We start from the raw sequence: 19100 nt of genomic DNA on the forward strand, positions 1-19100 counted from the left end.
AAAATGTATGTACAGCTTAGGGAACCTAGAATTGCTAAATTTAATGTGCCATATTCATAGCTGTTTAACTTAAACTGGGGCTAATCCAATGTATTTTAAATGGGATAAACACGAGTTTTTTAGTAATTCTCGACTTTTTAAAAAACACACTCTGCATTTACATTTGTACCTACCTACCTATACTTTCTTTTTATTTAAGCATGCGAGAAGTCTCGCACGGGTAAGCTAGTTTCCTAGTATTTTTTGATAGGAGATCAAAAATAATTGAGCTTTTCTGGCAAATAGAAATTCGCACACCTAATATTTTCAAAACGTAATGAATAAAATTAACTAATTTGTTTTACATTTTTTAATATTTTATAATATAAAATAACAAAATTTAAAGAATAATAAAGAGAATTAATAATCTTGTTTAAGAAAAAAATAATAAAAGTAAAAAAATACATCTTTCTGTGTAAAAAAATTTTGAAAAGATCAATTAAAAAACAAAAAAATATACAGATATGTTGATTTCGGTTTACGATTTTGTAGTTCCTGCTTGATCATCCATACAATCTTGTAAATGATCATTGTCATTCTGCTCTATCAACGCTTCTAACGCTTCAACCAATAAAGTAGGATTAGTTTTGGCTAAATTTTTCCATTCACTCGTTTTTAATACTTCATTGGCATGAGATTTGAAAAATTCAATAGTCTTTACTTTTAACTGATGTGCACTGTGCATATCAGCTAAAACTAAAGTTTCAGCTACTGTTTCAATTGACAATCCTAAGAACAGCGCTTCTTCAGATAGAAGTTTCAATTGTTCCAAAGCATATTTATCAGCCGCGACAAAAAGATGATTTGCCATCTTTTCTATATTTGGCGATTGACCTGTATAAATGTATTGAAGCATCTCTTGCAGTACTTCATGATCAACATCGGTTATTACAACTCGACTTGATTGTTGTTCCTCCATTTCATGTTCGAACATTGCAGCGAAAACTTCGCTTCGGGCAGCCAAAATTGTTTTATGCGCTTGAAATTTATGTTCACCCACAACGAGTGTGACATCACTGAATTTGTTTCTATTCAAAAGTTGACTTAAATCATTGGAAAGTTTACATTCATGAATCTGATATTTTTGGATGATATTTTGGCCAGATGTATTAACTGGATCAGCTAGAAGTTGGAGTTCACAGAATATCGTTAGTTATTATTATTATTATTATTACAAATTCTTTATTTGATCAAAACTCGAAATACATTTGAAAAATTATATAAGAACATTAGCATGGCAAAAAATATATTTGCCGTCTGCCTGAAAATTGACATTTATCGAGAATAAAAAAAGAAAGTTTAAGATTAGATATAAAATTTATAAATAGATTATGTAGACAATTGAATAAAAAGATTGAATTTAAATAAATAATAAAAATTTAAATTTACTCTAAAAAACTGTTTCGGTAATCTAAGGCATGATCAATAAAATTGTAAAGGTCCTTCCAACCCCACTCTCCGTTTAAAATTTGTTTCGCTTCCTGGTGATTGAGAAAGCTTTTGGAAAAATAAAGTCTTCGAAGTTCTTGTAGCATTGGACAAACGGCTAAGAAGTGGTTGACATCTTCGATTTCATTTCGATTGCAGAGGTTACACCTGGGATTATCATTTCTGTGAGGTTTGTAATTAAGATTTAGCATCTCAGTTCTTGCTTTAAACAAAGTACCTATTTGATTTGCAGAGAGATTACTATTAAAATAATTGTTTACGAACAAAGTGTGATTAAGTTGCTTATAGACCAATCTGCTTGGAGAGGTTCTAGCCCTATTCAAGAAATTGAGATACAATGAATCATCAACCAATGCAATACATTCATAAAACCTACCTTTCCAATTAGCAAGAGTAGTTGTACTTAGGTTTAGATTAAATCCGTGTGCATTTGCTATTTCATACCATTCTTTAAACGGTGATAAATTCCTTCGGAATGCGAAATCCATCATTTGCTTATGAAGATTTTCATTTGACCTTTGCATTACTTTTACTATATAATCGGCATTAAATTTAAGATTTTTTAGAAAAATCGGAGGGATACCTGATTCCACATGTATAGCGTAAGTTGGTGTATAATTTGGAAGTTTGAATATACGTTTAAAAAAGAAGCGCTGCACTACCTCAAATTCATCGAGATCTTGGTAACCAAAAACTTGACTGGCATAGCATAAGCATGAGTTTATAGTGGCTTCAAAAACTCTAAATTTTGCTGAGATGCCTATGTACTTATTGCAGAAGATTTTGTTCCATATAAGGTTTATTGCAGTTTTTGCCGACAAGCATTTTTCCTTAACATGGGGCCGGAAATCGAGATTGCTACAAAATAGAACACCTAAATACTTGAATTGGTTAACCACCTCTATAGGTTCACGATCCAATGACCATGCTTCTAGCGGGTTTCTCCTTCGACGGGAGCTTTCAAAAATCATAATTTTTGATTTTGAGGTGTTTATAATCAGGTCCCATTTATCACAAAAGTTTTTAAGTCTATTAATTTGTAATTGTAATGTGGTGGGGTTATCCGCCAAAACAACAAGGTCATCCGCATAAAGTAGTACCTTAATAAGTAGACTTCCGAACCTAACACCCCCAGGAAGATCACGGGAGATATCGTCAATGAAAAGGGCGAACATAATCGGGCTTAAGGGGCAACCTTGGGGCACACCGCAATCAGTGTTAAAGAAGCTGGATGTGGAGCTCCCGTTTGACACAGTAGCGCAAGTATTAGTGAGGAGAAGTTTATAGAGTCTTAAAAATTTCGTCGATATACCTAAATTTGATAATTTATAAATAAGTGAATTCCGGTTGATAGTATCAAATGCTGCCCTAAAATCAATGAAAAATACATAAAGTTTTTGTTTGTTATCGATGAAACGTTTTGCTATGTTGGAGAGTGCGAAGATTTGATCCACAGTTGAAAGACCAGAACGAAAACCAGCTTGGAAAGTGCTTAGCAATTTGTTTTCTTCTACCCACTTCATAAGCCTGCAGTATAGAATTTGAGTAAATATTTTTCTCAAACAAGGAAGAATCGAAATGCCCCTATAGTTTGCTGGTGAGCTTGGATCTCCTTTTTTAAAAATTGGACAAATTTGTGACATCAAAAATGACTGAGGTATTTCTTCTTTTTCAAGAAGCTTATTAAAAAAATCAAGAAGAAGATTTAGGAAAGACGGGGATGAGTTTTTATAAAATTCAGCTGGGATTCCATCTAGCCCGGCTGCCTTGTTGTTTTTCATGTTTTTAAGGGTTGCTTGCAATTCATTTATTGTAATAGGGTCGTCTAGGTCTGAAATCGTGATTGAGGGTAAAGCATATTGAAATAGTTGTGAGTTTGTTGACGCGTTAAGAAGTTCCATGAAATGGTTTGCTAGTAACTCTACATTTATTGTAGTTGCTGAAACATTTTTAACACCACCTAAAAATCTCACTTTAGACCAAAATGATTTTGAGTCTTTACACTTTGATAAACTTACTGCTAAACCAGCCATAAAAGTTTTTTGTTTATTTTTGCATACTCTCTTATACGTTTTATTTGCATCTAGGTAGAGCGATTTAAAGAAATTAGACTTTGTTTGTCGTCCGGCAAAACGTCGTTATTTTTGTCGAAAATATATTCTCGACTAACAAATTTGCCGTAACCCCAATCTTCGGAGAGGACAAAATTGTGAACATTGCAAGATGTAACTTTTTGTTTCATTGCTTTCGAATTTAAAATTGAAATAGCAAATTTGCCCAAAATTTCTTTTTTATTATATGGCAATGATTTGGGAATCAAAAACAATGATACAAATTCTTTGCAATCTTCTCTGATACCATTTGGATATAATTGCATGAACCATTTTGATTCTGGATTTGAGACCCCACAAAATAATGAGGATTGAATCATCTCGCCAACTTTTCTATGCTGAAGAAAGTTGAAATTATCTATTGTCCATTTAAAGTTGAGTTTTATGATTTTTGATGAAGTGTGACACCAATTTTCAATATTCGATATTGGTTCTGTGGAGAGATGATTTTGTGCCATTATTTGATTATTTTTTTTTCTTTAAATCTTCGGTTTAATGTAATTTGAAAAAGAAATCAATTCTTTTTGTTTATATTTATAAAATTGAGTGTAGATAAACAAATGTTCTTTTACGCTCTTGCAATCGGACTAGCTAACGATCTCTCTGATACTGATCTCTACTCTAGAGAAATTCCAATGCTTGTCAAAAAACAAAAAAGAATGAAAACAAGATTACAACCATAGCTGGCCTGGAGAAGACATAAAGAAACTATACACCAAATTGTTAGTACAGAAAGATAGACTTTCGTGGAACGAAATATTGGAAGGCTGATTTTTTACTTGCGATATAGGTACTTATATATCAAGTTATGCATTCGTAAAAAAATGTTGAGATAGCAATTTTCCATGATATTGAGTGATGTGCATAAAAAAATAAATGCTCTTACTTGAAAATTGTAAAGTATGAACTTTTTTATCCACATTTTGTGCATATCAAACCTAGTTTATACTTGTTTTTTTTTTTTGGTCCAAATTTGGAAAAGTTTAATTTTCGAAAAAACAATTTTAAGCAAAAAATTTAAGTATCAGTTTTTGGAAAACGGTTATTAACGGTACTTCCCATAGAACCGTATTTTTAAATCTGATTCTCTCCCAAAATAAATTTTGAAAAAATAATTTTTGGATTTTTGAACAAATTTTTGAAATTTTTTTTTTTGATAAATCGAATTTTCGAAAACGGCACAGTGAATTCTTTCGAAATTTTAGTTTTACGTGTTGATTAATAATTGTACAAAAAATAGGATACCAACTCTATTTTAAAACTTTTTTTTTTCAAAAAATGGTATATAAAAAATTAGTTTTTTAAAAAACGGCTTTAAGGATTTTGATTTTTTTTAAATGCATCTCTATAAAAGAAATTAAACTGCATACTTTTTTTGGTCGTCTGTAAAATCGGTTTACGGACGATAATTTTACGTGATGACGTGATAATTAATAACTTTTGAAGCTAAGGCCGTGTGTGAATTGCGTTAAATAGTTAACACCGTGTAAAATTTTTGACACTATTGAGGTGAATAAAAAATTTTCACATGTTAAACATTTAATAGGCTCTGGGACCTGGTTAAATTAGGTTAAATTTTTTTACAGATGGTTTTTTTTTGTTTTCTTTTTTTTAGTAAAAAGGAGTTTCATGGCAGAAAAAAGGCAAAGAAAAATATTAAACAATAAACTATACAGCTGAAATTTTTTTATTCACCTCAATTCGTAAAAAATTTTACACGGGGTTAACTCTTTTACGCAATTCACACACGGCCTTATGTTAAAAAAAATATTACTAACTGCTATTCATTTATTCTTCTGATTGTCTAACTGATTACTGAAAAACCAGGGCTTAATATAATTAAATTTGTAGCCTTAAAAAATAGTTTGTACATTATACATCCAAATCCAAACACACTCATCCTTATTACATTTAGGTGTTTTTATACGCTGTAAGACTGTAAGACTTTTGGCAATCTGTAAGAATTGCATACCTTTGGTGTTAATGGAGACTTCGATAATATAATCACTCTAAATGTTTCAAATAAGATTAGTTTTACTCCAATAATCAAATCAGTCAAACTGAGAAATACACTTCTATGGATTTGATCTACCAGTAACGGTAAACAAGGGTATAGCAGCATCCAAAAAGTCCACTAAAACCAAGGAATTGTACACAAGGTTTTTTTTGAAATAACAAATGAATTAAAAAATGCATCGTAAGAATTCGGAACAACTGACAGTCCCCCCAGTTAAAAAATAATTCCTAATGGCCTGGCTACACAGTGTTGTGCCACTAAGAGTGATCAACAACTATTAGAAAAACATAAGAATTAATAACTGGAAATCATACATGCGTTCACCAATCCTCTTTAGTCATTCCCAAAAATGAGGCGCCTATGTATCCCATTGAAACAACAATCAAAATAAAAAATACTTTCGCCACCTTCGGCAAAAAAAACCCTAGTGTCCATCTTTGCCAATCCAATCAAATCTTAACTATAAAACATCAGATTGTCCAAAAGTAAAGGATCTATTTAATTCCCTTTTCATTATAAAATAAATTGGCATTCAACTAACCCAACGGAAAACATTCAAAACGTTTATAAACTATACTTGCTCTTAAACTTGAAACCTTTAAAAAAGTTATAATATTATAAATTTTCCAGTGATAAAGCTTCTAATTTTAATTACATTGTAAATTTATTTGATAATAATAATTTGTCTTTATAATTTTCCAGTAACTTGTTCTTTAAATTTTGTTCATACCTCAAACTAATTAGCGTAGGTACATATTTGAAACATATTTTCTAACTTGAGTTTTTGTCCCATTAAAAAAAAAAAAAAACAATTGAAATAAATCAACCGAATACACCAAACTAACACCGTGAAACACATCCACAGAGAAATTTTTTTCCGATTTGTCGGACCTTTTCAATTTGTTTTCTTGAGAAAACGAAATTCGAAAGGAAGATGCGGTGTCATATGTTGGTATTTACTTTTGTTTCTGTGAAAATGTCTGATTATGTACCTACCCAGCAATTGAGGATGAGGATCCGCGAACCCTAACAAAACAATCATGGGCAATGGTATCGACTCCAGTTGATGCGATTAAGATGAGCGTGGAATACTAGAAGACGCCTAAAACGTGATTCTACAGCATGACAAAGCTTGGCCTCAATATGTACAAACCCATTAAAACCTACCGGGAAACTTTCAAATGGGAAGTCACACCCTGATTACTTGATTCGTCGACTGGTTCAAACAGTGATCACTTTTACTGTAGCGGTATGTATTTAAGCTCTGCTAGGAAGAAGGGAATAAATTTGTAGTCCGAGTAATATTTTCAAAACGCATTTTTTACGTATAAAAAATAAAAAGTATTTTACAAAAATGTTGGAATAACAAACAAAGAAAAAATTTGAAATCTTGAATAAAAAAAAAAAAAAAAAAACAAATAAAAAATAATTGCATTGCCTGAGGTTTACGATTTTGTAATTTCTGCTTTCTCATCTTGCTGTTGATCATTGTCATTTTGTGAGAATAATGCTTCAAACGTCTCAGCTAATACAATTGGATTAGTTTTTGCCAAATTTTTCCATTCATTAGTTTTGACGATTTCTTTGTAATGGTTTTTAAAAAATTCGATGGTCTTCTCTTTTAATTTATCTGCACTGTGCATAACAGCTAAAGCTAAAGTCTCAGCTACTGTTATGTACACATCCTCTATAATACTATGCTCTATACCCTTATCTGTACACATCCTCTATAATATCCTCTATACACATATCTTATAATAACACTTACGTGTGGTCTTCACTCCACATTAAAATATCATCCTTATCTCATTTCAAACATTAAATCCCACATCCCACACAAGCAATAACAATCTTCACTAAATGCATAAATCTGCATTTTTCTTTTCTTCCCACTTCCTATCTCTATCATTTTCTTCCAATATTAAAGTTTCAATAAAAGTTTGAGTCAGTCTTGTGCTGAACGTAAACGAATCAATGTCTTAATTATCTTGAACGTAAACGAATTAAAGTCTCAATATAACATTGGTGTCAGAAGTTAAATATCTATCTCCAAAACGTTTAATAGTCAACTTATTGACCAACATATTGCAGTGTAAAAAAAAAAAAAAAATTGAAGTGTATAAAAACAAACGTAATTATAAGTACAAACGTAACTATAAGTGTTTAAATACTAATATTTGTAATCGTAGCCATAAAAAAAAAAACATAAAATTTATATTTTTATATTGTAAAAAAAAAAATATACCTAACAATGACGGGCGACAACATAGATAAAAAAGATTCAAAAGATTCAAAAGAATCAAAAGATTCAAAAGAATTAAAAGATTCAAAAGAAGAATCTTCCCTAACCCCTCCTAAAGACCCAGATATCCCAATTAATATTTTGATAAAATTTATAAAACCCTTCGATGGCAATCGCGAAGAACTGTCATCATTCATAAGCGATTGTAACCGCGCTTTCGCACTGGCTACAGCCACGCAAAAATACATATTGCTCGACTACATCCAAACCCAAATTACTGGGAAAGCAAAAACTGCTTGTGTTAATAGAGTGTTTTTAAATTGGGACGATTTAAAAAATTTTCTTAAAGATTTATATCAAGACTCAAAACATCATTCGCAATTAATTTATGAATTAATTAATTGTAAACAAGCACCGAATGAACCGGTAAACAAATTCACTTGTCGAATAGAAAGTGCTCTTAAACGATGCATAAACTCTACAAACTCTTCAACTTCAGATCAAATTAAATTGGCAGGTAAAATTGAAATGCTTCAAGAGATAGCTCTTAATAGATTAGTATATTTTTCAAGTCCAAATATCTCGCAGTCATTAAGAATGAAGGAACCAAAAAATTTAAATGAAGCCATAACTTCTGCTCTGACAGAAGAACGAATTAATAATATGTGTAATAATAAACGTTTGTATTGTTCCACATGTAAAACCAATACGCATAATACTATTAATTGCAGAAACCAAAAACGAAGTGTGAACGTTGCTTCTTCGACGAATATTCAAAAATCTTCTCCAAACTCCAAAGAAATTAAGTGTTGCAAGTATTGCAAGAAAATTGGTCACAATATAGAAGAATGTCGTAAGCGACAGTTCAATAATAACCGAAATCAAAGTGGTTACAATAATCACCAGAATCCGAATAACTTTCAAAAAAACCAACTGAATACTCCAGTAAAAGTTGCCTTGCTGGAGGATCCCCAAATGGCAACCGATATTTAAAAAGAAATATTTTCTTTTCTTCTAATTTGCATAAGTTACCAATAGTGAAAATAAGTTGCCCTCAGGCAAATAAGAAATACTTAAATCTTTTATTAGACACTGGTGCTAGTGTCTCAATTTTAAAAAATAACGTTCTTAAACCAAATGTAAATATCAATAATAATAATAAATTAAACCTCAATGGTATTAGCATAGGAAATACAATATACACGATCGGATCTTGTATCTTAGATATTGGTGATCCACTTCCAATTCAAATAAGACAAAATTTCCATATCATAAATCAAAGTTCGAACATACCACATGACGGTATTCTCGGTAACGATTTCTTAAGAGGAAATCATGCTAAAATTGATTACAATAATAATACCTTATGTTTCAGAGAAACCAACTGCTTAGAAATATATCCAAGTTCAATGTATTTTTTAAGTCCTAGAAGTGAAACCCTAGTAGAAATTGATATAGCTAACCCTCATATATTTGAAGGAATATTACCTGAAACGGAAATTTGTGAAGGTGTTTATTTATCTAAAGCCATTACAAAAGTAAACGAATTCAATAAAGCTTATGCCTCAATTCTTAATACAACTAATAAAATATGTGCAGTTAAGCAATTATCTCTAAATCTTGAACCTTTACCTAAATCTGCATTCGCTTTTAGTCTAAATAACAATAAACCCTCGTATTCGAAACGATTAGAAACATTAAGAAGCAATTTACGTGTTTCACATCTTAATAAAGAAGAAAAAGATTCAGTTTACGCGTTATGCGAAGAATTCAATGACATCTTTCACTTAGATGGTGAATTCTTAACATGTACTGATGCTACTACGCATTCAATAAATACTGGAAATAATGTGCCTATTGCCGCAAAGACATACAGGTATCCAGAAGTTCACAAAAATGAAGTGAAATGTCAAATTTCTAAAATGCTTAAACAAGGTATCATTAGACCTTCAGTATCACCATGGTCGGCTCCTTTATGGATTGTCCCCAAGAAGCCCGGTGCTTCAGGTGAGAAAAAATGGAGAGTAGTCATAGACTACCGAAAACTCAATAATGTCACGGTAGGAGATTCGTATCCACTACCAAACATAAGTGAAATCCTTGACCAACTGAGTCATGCGAAATATTTCACAACATTAGATTTGGCATCTGGATTTCATCAAATCCAAATGAACCCTAATGATGCTCAAAAAACCGCATTTTCCACACCAACAGGACATTACGAATTCGTTCGTATGCCCTTTGGCCTTAAAAATGCTCCAGCCTGCTTTCAAAGACTAATGAATACAATTCTAACAGGCTTACAAGGACTTCAATGTTTCGTTTACTTAGATGACATTGTAATATATGCAAGTTCGATCTCTGATCATAATTTAAAAGCAAGAAATATATTCGAAAGGCTTAGGAAAAATAATCTCAAATTACAAATAGAAAAATGCGAGTTCTTAAGGAAAGAAGTAAATTATCTAGGTCATATTATAAGCGATAAAGGTGTCAAACCTGATCCTAAGAAAACTGAAGTAGTTAAAAATTTTCCCGTTCCAAAGGATACTAAATCAATTAAATCATTCTTAGGTCTAGCTGGTTACTACCGACGCTTCATTCCTAATTTTTCTTTACTGACTAAACCCTTAACTAAGCTTTTAAAAAAAGATTTTCCGTATCAATGGACTCAAGAACAAGAAAATGCTTTCGAAGCTTTAAAACTTAAACTTACTTCAAGTCCAATTCTACAATACCCAGATTTTTCTAAACAATTTATTCTTACTACCGACGCATCCAATTTTGCGATTGGATCAGTACTTAGCCAAATGCATGATGGAAAATCTGACCTTCCTATAGCTTATGCTAGCAGAACTCTTAATCACACTGAATCAAATTACAGCACTACCGAACGCGAATTACTCGCTATAGTCTGGTCTATACAACATTTCCGTCCGTATCTCTATGGTCAAAAATTTACGATCGTAACCGATCATCGACCACTTATATGGTTATTCAATGTAAAGGATCCTGGATCTAAATTAATTAGATGGCGATTGAGGTTAGAAGAATACGAATATCTAATTACATTCAAACCAGGTCGAATCAACTCAAATGCTGATTGTCTTTCCAGAATCCCTATATTTCATTTTGAGATTACAGAAACATTTAATGATTACGTAAAATTCCATTATAATTCACTTTTACCAACGATATTCGATTTCAGTGAATGTAATGACAATATTCTTGATTCAAAATCAACCATAGCATACATCACAGCCTTAGATATTGACAATGAAAATAATTATACAGAAGAAATACTCTCTAAATCTATTAACTCAGAATTAATTAAAAATACTCCACACGAGTTATTTTCTAATTTCACGACCACTGCAGAAAATGAACAAATGTTTTTCCATTGTTTTATAAAACAAAATTTCTTTGACAAGCCCCTGTATTCAGATTTCTTTTATACTATACAAAATCTAAGAATCGAACTCGAAAGAAAAAAAATAAATACTATCTCTATACCAAATCCGGTTGATCAATACAACCAATTCAAATATGAAAAATGTCGAGACATAATTATTTATGTTTTCCGTAATTCAAAAATTAAAATAACTATATATATGAATATCATAGTAAATCCCAATCCGGAACAAATTCCACAAATTCTAAAAGAAAATCATGACATTCCGACCTCAGGTCATTGTGGATTTCATAGAATGCTTAAAAGAATTAATAATAGATACAAGTGGCAACATATGCGAAAGGATATCAAGAGATATATTAAATCTTGTGATTCATGTAATCGGAACAAAACAGAACGAAGATTAAGAAAAGCTCCAATGGAAATTACCAGTACTAGTTCACAACCTTTTGAAAAACTAGCAATAGATATCGTAGGTCCACTTCCGTTAACCGAAGATGGTAACAAATACATCTTGACAATGCAAGATGATTTAACTAAGTTTTCATATGCGATTCCCATACCTATACATACTGCAACCACAGTTGCTGATAAGTTAATATTATTCATTTCACAGTTCGGAATTCCAAAGTCTATTCTTTCTGACCAAGGAACCGAATTCAACTCAAACCTAATCAAAGATGTCCTAAAACTTTTTAAGATAAAACATTTCATAACCACTGCATACCATCCCCAAAGTAATGGTGCATTAGAGAGATCCCATTCGACTCTCAAGGACTATCTTAAGCACTATATCAATTCAAGACAAACTGATTGGGACAAATATGTTCCAATAGCAATGTTTGCCTATAATACACATGTTCATTCTTCTTCCAAATACACTCCATATGAGTTACTCTTTGGTCATAAGGCCATTCTCCCAACTTCCATAACCTCAAACCCAGATTTGAAATATACATATGACTCATATTACGATCAATTAAAATATCGTCTTAATAAAACCCATCAGATTGCCAGAGAAAATTTAAATGATTCCAAACTTAAATCTAAATCAAGATATGATAAAAATGCTAACCCTATAAATTTTAAAGTAAACGACAAGGTTTACTTGGCAAATAAACAATCTAACAAATTAGATAAAAAATATACAGGTCCCTACAGTATAATTAAAATACATGCAAAACAAAATTATTCTATTAAAATTGGTAACAAAATTGTAAAAGTGCATTCAAATCGATTGAAACCTTTTTCAGGTCCATCATGAAATTGGTCTATACTCTCATGATCTACATCTTGGAATTAACATCTGCAGATATGGGAAAATACGAAATCGATAAAATTAATACAAGTAGCGGTATCTTTTACGAGAAACTTGGAACAGTCCAATTCTATAGTGATACATACGAAACGATTGTATTTTTGGATATATCATACTATCAGACAAAATTAGAAGCTATTAAGAAATTTCAATATAAAACATCAACCTTATGTCACAGTGCACATAAGACATATTGTAAACTAGAATATATACCAGTATCTACAAAACAACCAAAATCATTTTGCGAATCTACATTTTTAAATAATTGTAACCAATCACTGAATTTTCTTTCCTTACAATTTAATAACCTCATTCTCAAAGAAGAAACATTATCTCAATTACTAAAAAAGAAAAGATCCAAGAGAGGAATATTCAATGGTGGAGGTTACGCCCTTAATTGGTTATTTGGTACACCAGATGCCAATGACGCTCAAAATTATATGAATGCAATTAATAACCTTGAAAGCGACGATTCTTCAATTAAATACATTCTTAAAGATCAAATGCATATTATTAAAACAACTATTGCAAATTTTAATGACACAATAAATACCTTAAAGGTATCAGAAAATATACTGAATGATAACATTATCAAATTTAATGAATTCTTTAATAATACTTATGAATTTGAAAACTCAATAGAAATCCTAGTGATTTTAAATTCTCATATGACATTTCTAACATATCTCATAAATGAATGTAACGAACAATATGATTTAATTATATCTGCAATATTATTTTCGAAAACAAACATATTACACCCTAGTATTATCACACCTAAACGGTTTATTGATGAATTATTAAACAATACTCATCGTTTAAATAATGGAAAATCATTTCCATTGCCTTTGGAATACGACAATTCTTTTAAACTAATTGAAATATCAAAATTAAAAGCTTTTTATAAAGAAAACAAATTAGTTTTTGTCATACAAACTCCTTTGGTTACGTACACAGAGTTCAATCTATATAAATTACATCCACTCCCAGTTCCTTTAAGAAATAACTCCTTTATTTTTATCAATCCTTCAGCCAATTATTTAGCAATATCTGTAAATAAGCTATCATATATAACAATTGAAGATAAAGAATAAAATTGTAAAAATATTTATAATGATAAGACTATTTGTGAAAATAATATTATAAAATCCACTACAACTTCACCAACTTGCGAAACAAAACTAATTACAACACTAAATAAAAATATACCAGAACAATGCAATACGAAAATATTACAAGGATACATTTCAATTTGGCATCCTCTGAAAAACAACATTTGGATCTTCGTGAGTCCTCAAGAAGAACTGATCACCATCAGCTGCAAAGATGAAGACATTAAAGATGATATCATAAAAGGAATAGGATTATTTAAACTGCAGCCTGAATGCCGAGCATATTCAGCATCTCATCAAATTATTTCCACTTCAAAAATATCGACTGAATACAACCATATATTTCCAGACATACCAATTTTCGAAGACGATTGCTGTGGTGAATTAAAATCAAAAAACAAGTCAAAACTATTTCTATCCCCAATAAATCTTTCCAATATACGCCTTGATGAATTAAAAACAGCATCCAGTCAAATAAACAAAATAGAAGAGAACATGGATAAACTTTTCAATGATCACATCCAAAAAGCTAACAACGGATGGTTTAAAATGGCTATGCAATTCTTAGTCAGTGCAGTCGCAATCATTATTATACTCTATTGTTTATCCTGCTGTGGATGTTTCAGACTTATCCAGCTCATATGTTGTCGACACAATCAAAATGACCCATGTTTGGTTAAAATTTACAATAATTATAAAACGAAATCAAACCCACATGATAGTGGATCTTCGGAAGACATTTCTTTGCCATACACTCCTCGACTTCACATCGCTCCGCATACTCCAACTTCAATGAGACGCTCTAAACAAGAAATTTCGCAAGGATTTTCTACAAATGATTAAAAAATATTTTATATGAAAATATTCAGAAAATGTAAAATAATTATATTAGATTAAGTACCTACATATGTATAAAATATGTAATTAAAAAAAAAAGTTTTATATGAAAATACTCAGAAATTGTAAAATAATTATATTAGGTTAAGTACCAATGTATAAAAATGTAATTTCTTTATTTCTTTCTAAATTTTTTACAATTTCCTTTCTAAGGGGGGAGGTGTTATGTACACATCCTCTATAATACTATGCTCTATACCCTTATCTGTACACATCCTCTATAATATCCTCTATACACATATCTTATAATAACACTTACGTGTGGTCTTCACTCCACATTAAAATATCATCCTTATCTCATTTCAAACATTAAATCCCACATCCCACACAAGCAATAACAATCTTCACTAAATGCATAAATCTGCATTTTTCTTTTCTTCCCACTTCCTATCTCTATCATTTTCTTCCAATATTAAAGTTTCAATAAAAGTTTGAGTCAGTCTTGTGCTGAACGTAAACGAATCAATGTCTTAATTATCTTGAACGTAAACGAATCAAAGTCTCAATATAACACTACTGTCTCAATTGACAATGCATAAAACAATGTTTCTTCGGATAAGGCTTTTAACGATTCCAAAGCATATTTATCAGCAGCAGCAATAAGATGATTAGCCATTTTTGCTAAATTCGGCGATTCACCCGTATAAATGAAATGAAGCATCTCTTGAAGAACCACATGGTCTATATCGGTTATTACAACTCGGTTCAATTTCTGCTCTTCCATGTCGTGTTCGAACATTGCAAAAAAAACATCACTTCTGGCAGCCAAAATTGTTTTGTGAGCTTTAAATTCATGCTCACCAACGACAAGTGTGACATCACTGAATCTTTCGCTATTTAAAAATTTACTAAAATCATTTAAAAGTTTCAATGTATGATTCTTATATTATATTCTTATATTTGCCGGTGGTGTTTTGGCCAGATATATTCACAGAATCAGCTTGAAATTCCAGTTCACAGAAAATTGTTAATTTGTCCTCCGGCAGAACGTCGTTATTTTTATCGAAAATGTAGTCTCGACTAACGAATTTTGCGTAACCCCAATCTTCAGAGAGGACAAAATTATGAACACTGCCGGATAAACTCTTCTGCTTCATGAATTTAGAATTTAAAATGGAAATAGTAAATTTCCCCAAAATTTCCTTCTTATTATTTGGTAATGATTTAGGAACCAAAAATAATGACACAAAATCTTTGGAATGTTCCGTTAAACCATTCGGATACAATCTCATGAACCATTTTAATTCCGGATCAGAAACCCCACAAAATAAGGAGGATTGAATCATCTCACCAAATGGTTTATGCTCGAGAAAAGAAAAATTGTCTATGGTCCATTTAAAATTTAATTTTATGATTTTTGATTAAGTGTGGCACCAATTTTCAACGTTCAAAATAGGGTCTGTGGAAAGTTTATTTTCTGCCATTGTTCAATTTTTTTTTCTTCAATTTTACGCTTTGAATTAGGATTAATCAAATTTTTAAAAAGAAATCAATTCTATTTGTTTATATTTGTAAAGTTGAGTCTAGATAAACAAATTTTCTTTTGCCCTCTTGCAAACCTTGTACGAGCTACTGGATCTCTCTGATACTGATCTCTCTCTACTCTAGAGAAATTCCAACGCTTGTCAGTGGAAGAAAAAGTCAAAAGAAATAGAAAAAAGAATGAAAACAAGATTACACCCATATCTGGGCTGGAGAAGATAAAAACAAACTCTAACAACAACAAATTGTTTAGTACAGGAAAGATAGACTTTTCCGTGGCACGAAATAAAGGAAGGCAAGATTTTTTGTAAATCTTCGTGGAACGAAATATAGGAAGGTTTTTTTTTTTTTTTTTTTAATCTTAATCTGAAAGAAGGGTAGAGTATTAAGTTCGTTTTCGGGACACCACCCCCTAACGAAATCCGCCATTTTGAAAACAAAATTGTACACTCCTGCTCAAATTTAACGCACATCATATTTATTTTACAGAAAATTCCTACTATTACTTTGTCTCACAGTATCGTGGTTATTTTCTCAAATAAGACAGGAGTGATCTTAAATTGAAGGTATGGAGTAAAATGTTTGTGGGGAAGATTTGGAGAGATATGCTGAAGTCTATCTGTCAACCCGCTAACCTTTTAGAGATGAGTCATAAATTTTCATGAAGTAAACTCTGCTTTACAACACCTACGGAGTTAGTGAGCTCTCCTACCTACCTACTTTAAATACCCAAAAATACTTGACTGATATCCTCGAACACCATGCGGTTCCAATCACCCCTAGATTTGGTCCACAGTTCAGTCTGATGCACGATAATGCATGCTAGAGTGGTTTGAAAATATCTTCAAGATTAAAATATGCCACCCTTGAATTGACCACACAGATATTCGGATTTGAATTCAATAGAACATGTCTAGGAAATGTTGAAAAAAGTGCATTTGCGGCCGAAATCCACCTCCAAGCATTCTTGATCCACAGAAAATTGGAGTGAAAGAAAAGTTACAATAAAACCTTCAAATGTTAATTCGTGGAATGAATAGATGACTCCAAGTTGTCATAAGCGCTAGAGGAGACAATGCCAAGAATTGAATAAAATTATTGGAAAGAACTGTCACGTGCTTCCATTTTTTAAAATTTTTTTTCTTAAAAAACAAAAATTATTTTAATATCAGTTTTCAGACCTTAAATTGCTAAATTTGGTTCATCTTTTTTTTGGTTGATAATACTGTTGCAGTTTAGCATTTTTCTGACTTGCTTAATAATAACCAAACACAAAAAAATACAACAAATAATTTAAAAGCCATTTTAAATAAGATGTAGGGGTATGACTAAAGAAGAAAAAAGTGTGCGTTTATTTTGAGCAGGAGTGTATGTAAAATCGGTTTCGGACGATAATAAACGTGATAATTTATTATTCTTGAAGCTAAATAATATAAAAATAAAAATATACAAAAAAGCATAAAAAAGTTAATTAAAATTAATTAGGTAAATTAATAATTAGAATTTCTTATTATATCAAATTTTGTATATGCAAAAGAATACAACAAAAATTATACCTTCAATAAATAAAGAATTAAACCATAACTTAAGTCTCTAACCTATATTTTGTAAAAAGTATAAAAATGATTACTTGAAATCACATATTTTTCATTAAAAAAAAAAAAACGAACAAAATTAACGTTCTTTTTTCTTTAAACATCATATTGTCAAATATTTTTACATGTCAAACTATTAAATTTTATATCATCTGAAAACTTATTATTTTAGCTTTTAATATTCACCTCAATCATGTTTGTACAAAATCTAAAGCCAGAACTATAATTGGCGGATGGAGTCGGAAGCTACTGTCAATTGTTGTTGTTTTCCATAAGTTTTCATCCGTCGAGTGCGGTTGCGAGCGCCAATTATAGTTCTGGCTTAAGAAAAAAGCTGGAATGTTTTGAATGCCATCAATTTCATAAAAAAAAAAATAAAAAAATTTTTTATTCCATCTCGATTTAGTCCATTTTTTATATTATGACAAATTATATTAAATTTTATATTCATGCCTATTACAGAAGACGCAGTGACTCACTCCCCGGGAATCTACTCGATCCGAAACCGAATTAAATTTCAATCTGTGAATTCCCCGGGATGAACTGTATTATCGATATGTCATTGTTGACACTATGTCGTTTTCTATTTGCTTTTAAGATTTTTGTGTTAAAATCTCAGATTTTCCACTGCAAATAGAATATGAAATCTAGTTTTGTAATTGTGTACGAAATCGTGTGTATAAAAAACCTTTTTTAAACAACAACAAATGTTCAGACAAATGTCAAACAGAGGAATGTGTGTGAAAGTGCGTGTGCTTGTATGCTTGAATCTTATAGCGTTTTCGTTTGGTCGTCCGGGACTATCCGGAATTCTTCCGAACGATTCTGAAACTGATCGTTTGGCACTCAATTCTAATTCTGAAAAGAAGAGAAAATCGATTCTGAATTTTGAGGCAGAATCAAAACCAGAATCACGCACAAATGTTCACACTTAAGACGTCAAAGTAATGAAATGTCATTCTTTGTTGTTCATTTCTCAATTTTAAGATTTTTAACTATGCACAAACTTTAAACTATATTTAAATAAAGTGAAGAAAACAAAAAAAAAGATAACTTAATAATAATAAAAAAAATAAACAAAACAAAACTTTCATCAGACGTTCGCATTTGACGCTTCACAAATACAAAGAAACCCAAACTTCAGAATCAAAAAAAAAGTATCCAACTCTGATCTTTTGGCATTCCGGATTGGACAGTCCCGGACAGTTCTAAGAATTCCCAAACGAAAACGCTATTAATAAAAATCCAGATTCAGATTTTTGAATCTCAGATTCATTTTTTTCAATCTCAAGCCGCAAATAGATCATGAAATCAGAGATTTTTCCACTTTTTCCCCTCTTCACCCCCTCTTTCAGCTTACAAATCTAATTCTGAATCTCGTCAATAGAAAACGACATTACATAGCCAAAAATTTCATTCTATCACT

General features: G+C 31.1%; 1 protein-coding gene across 1 annotated transcript; it reads right to left on the minus strand.

The window, feature by feature from the left end:
- Positions 1–334: 334 nt before the first annotated feature.
- On the minus strand, positions 335–1188 carry LOC129908214 (protein roadkill-like). Its single transcript, XM_055984575.1, has one exon. It carries the CDS (start codon positions 971–973, stop codon positions 518–520), a length of 456 nt encoding a protein of 151 aa, XP_055840550.1. The 5' UTR covers positions 974–1188; the 3' UTR covers positions 335–517.
- Between the last annotated feature and the right edge of the window lie 17912 nt (positions 1189–19100).

The sequence above is a fragment of the Episyrphus balteatus genome, chromosome 2, assembly GCF_945859705.1.
Source record: "Episyrphus balteatus chromosome 2, idEpiBalt1.1, whole genome shotgun sequence".
NCBI classification, from domain to species: Eukaryota; Metazoa; Arthropoda; class Insecta; order Diptera; family Syrphidae; genus Episyrphus; species Episyrphus balteatus.

What these genes read in the sequence shown, in the direction of transcription:
- LOC129908214 (XM_055984575.1), bottom strand. Translation starts at nt 973, where the DNA reads ATGTTCGAACATGAAATGGAGGAACAACAATCAAGTCGAGTTGTAATA.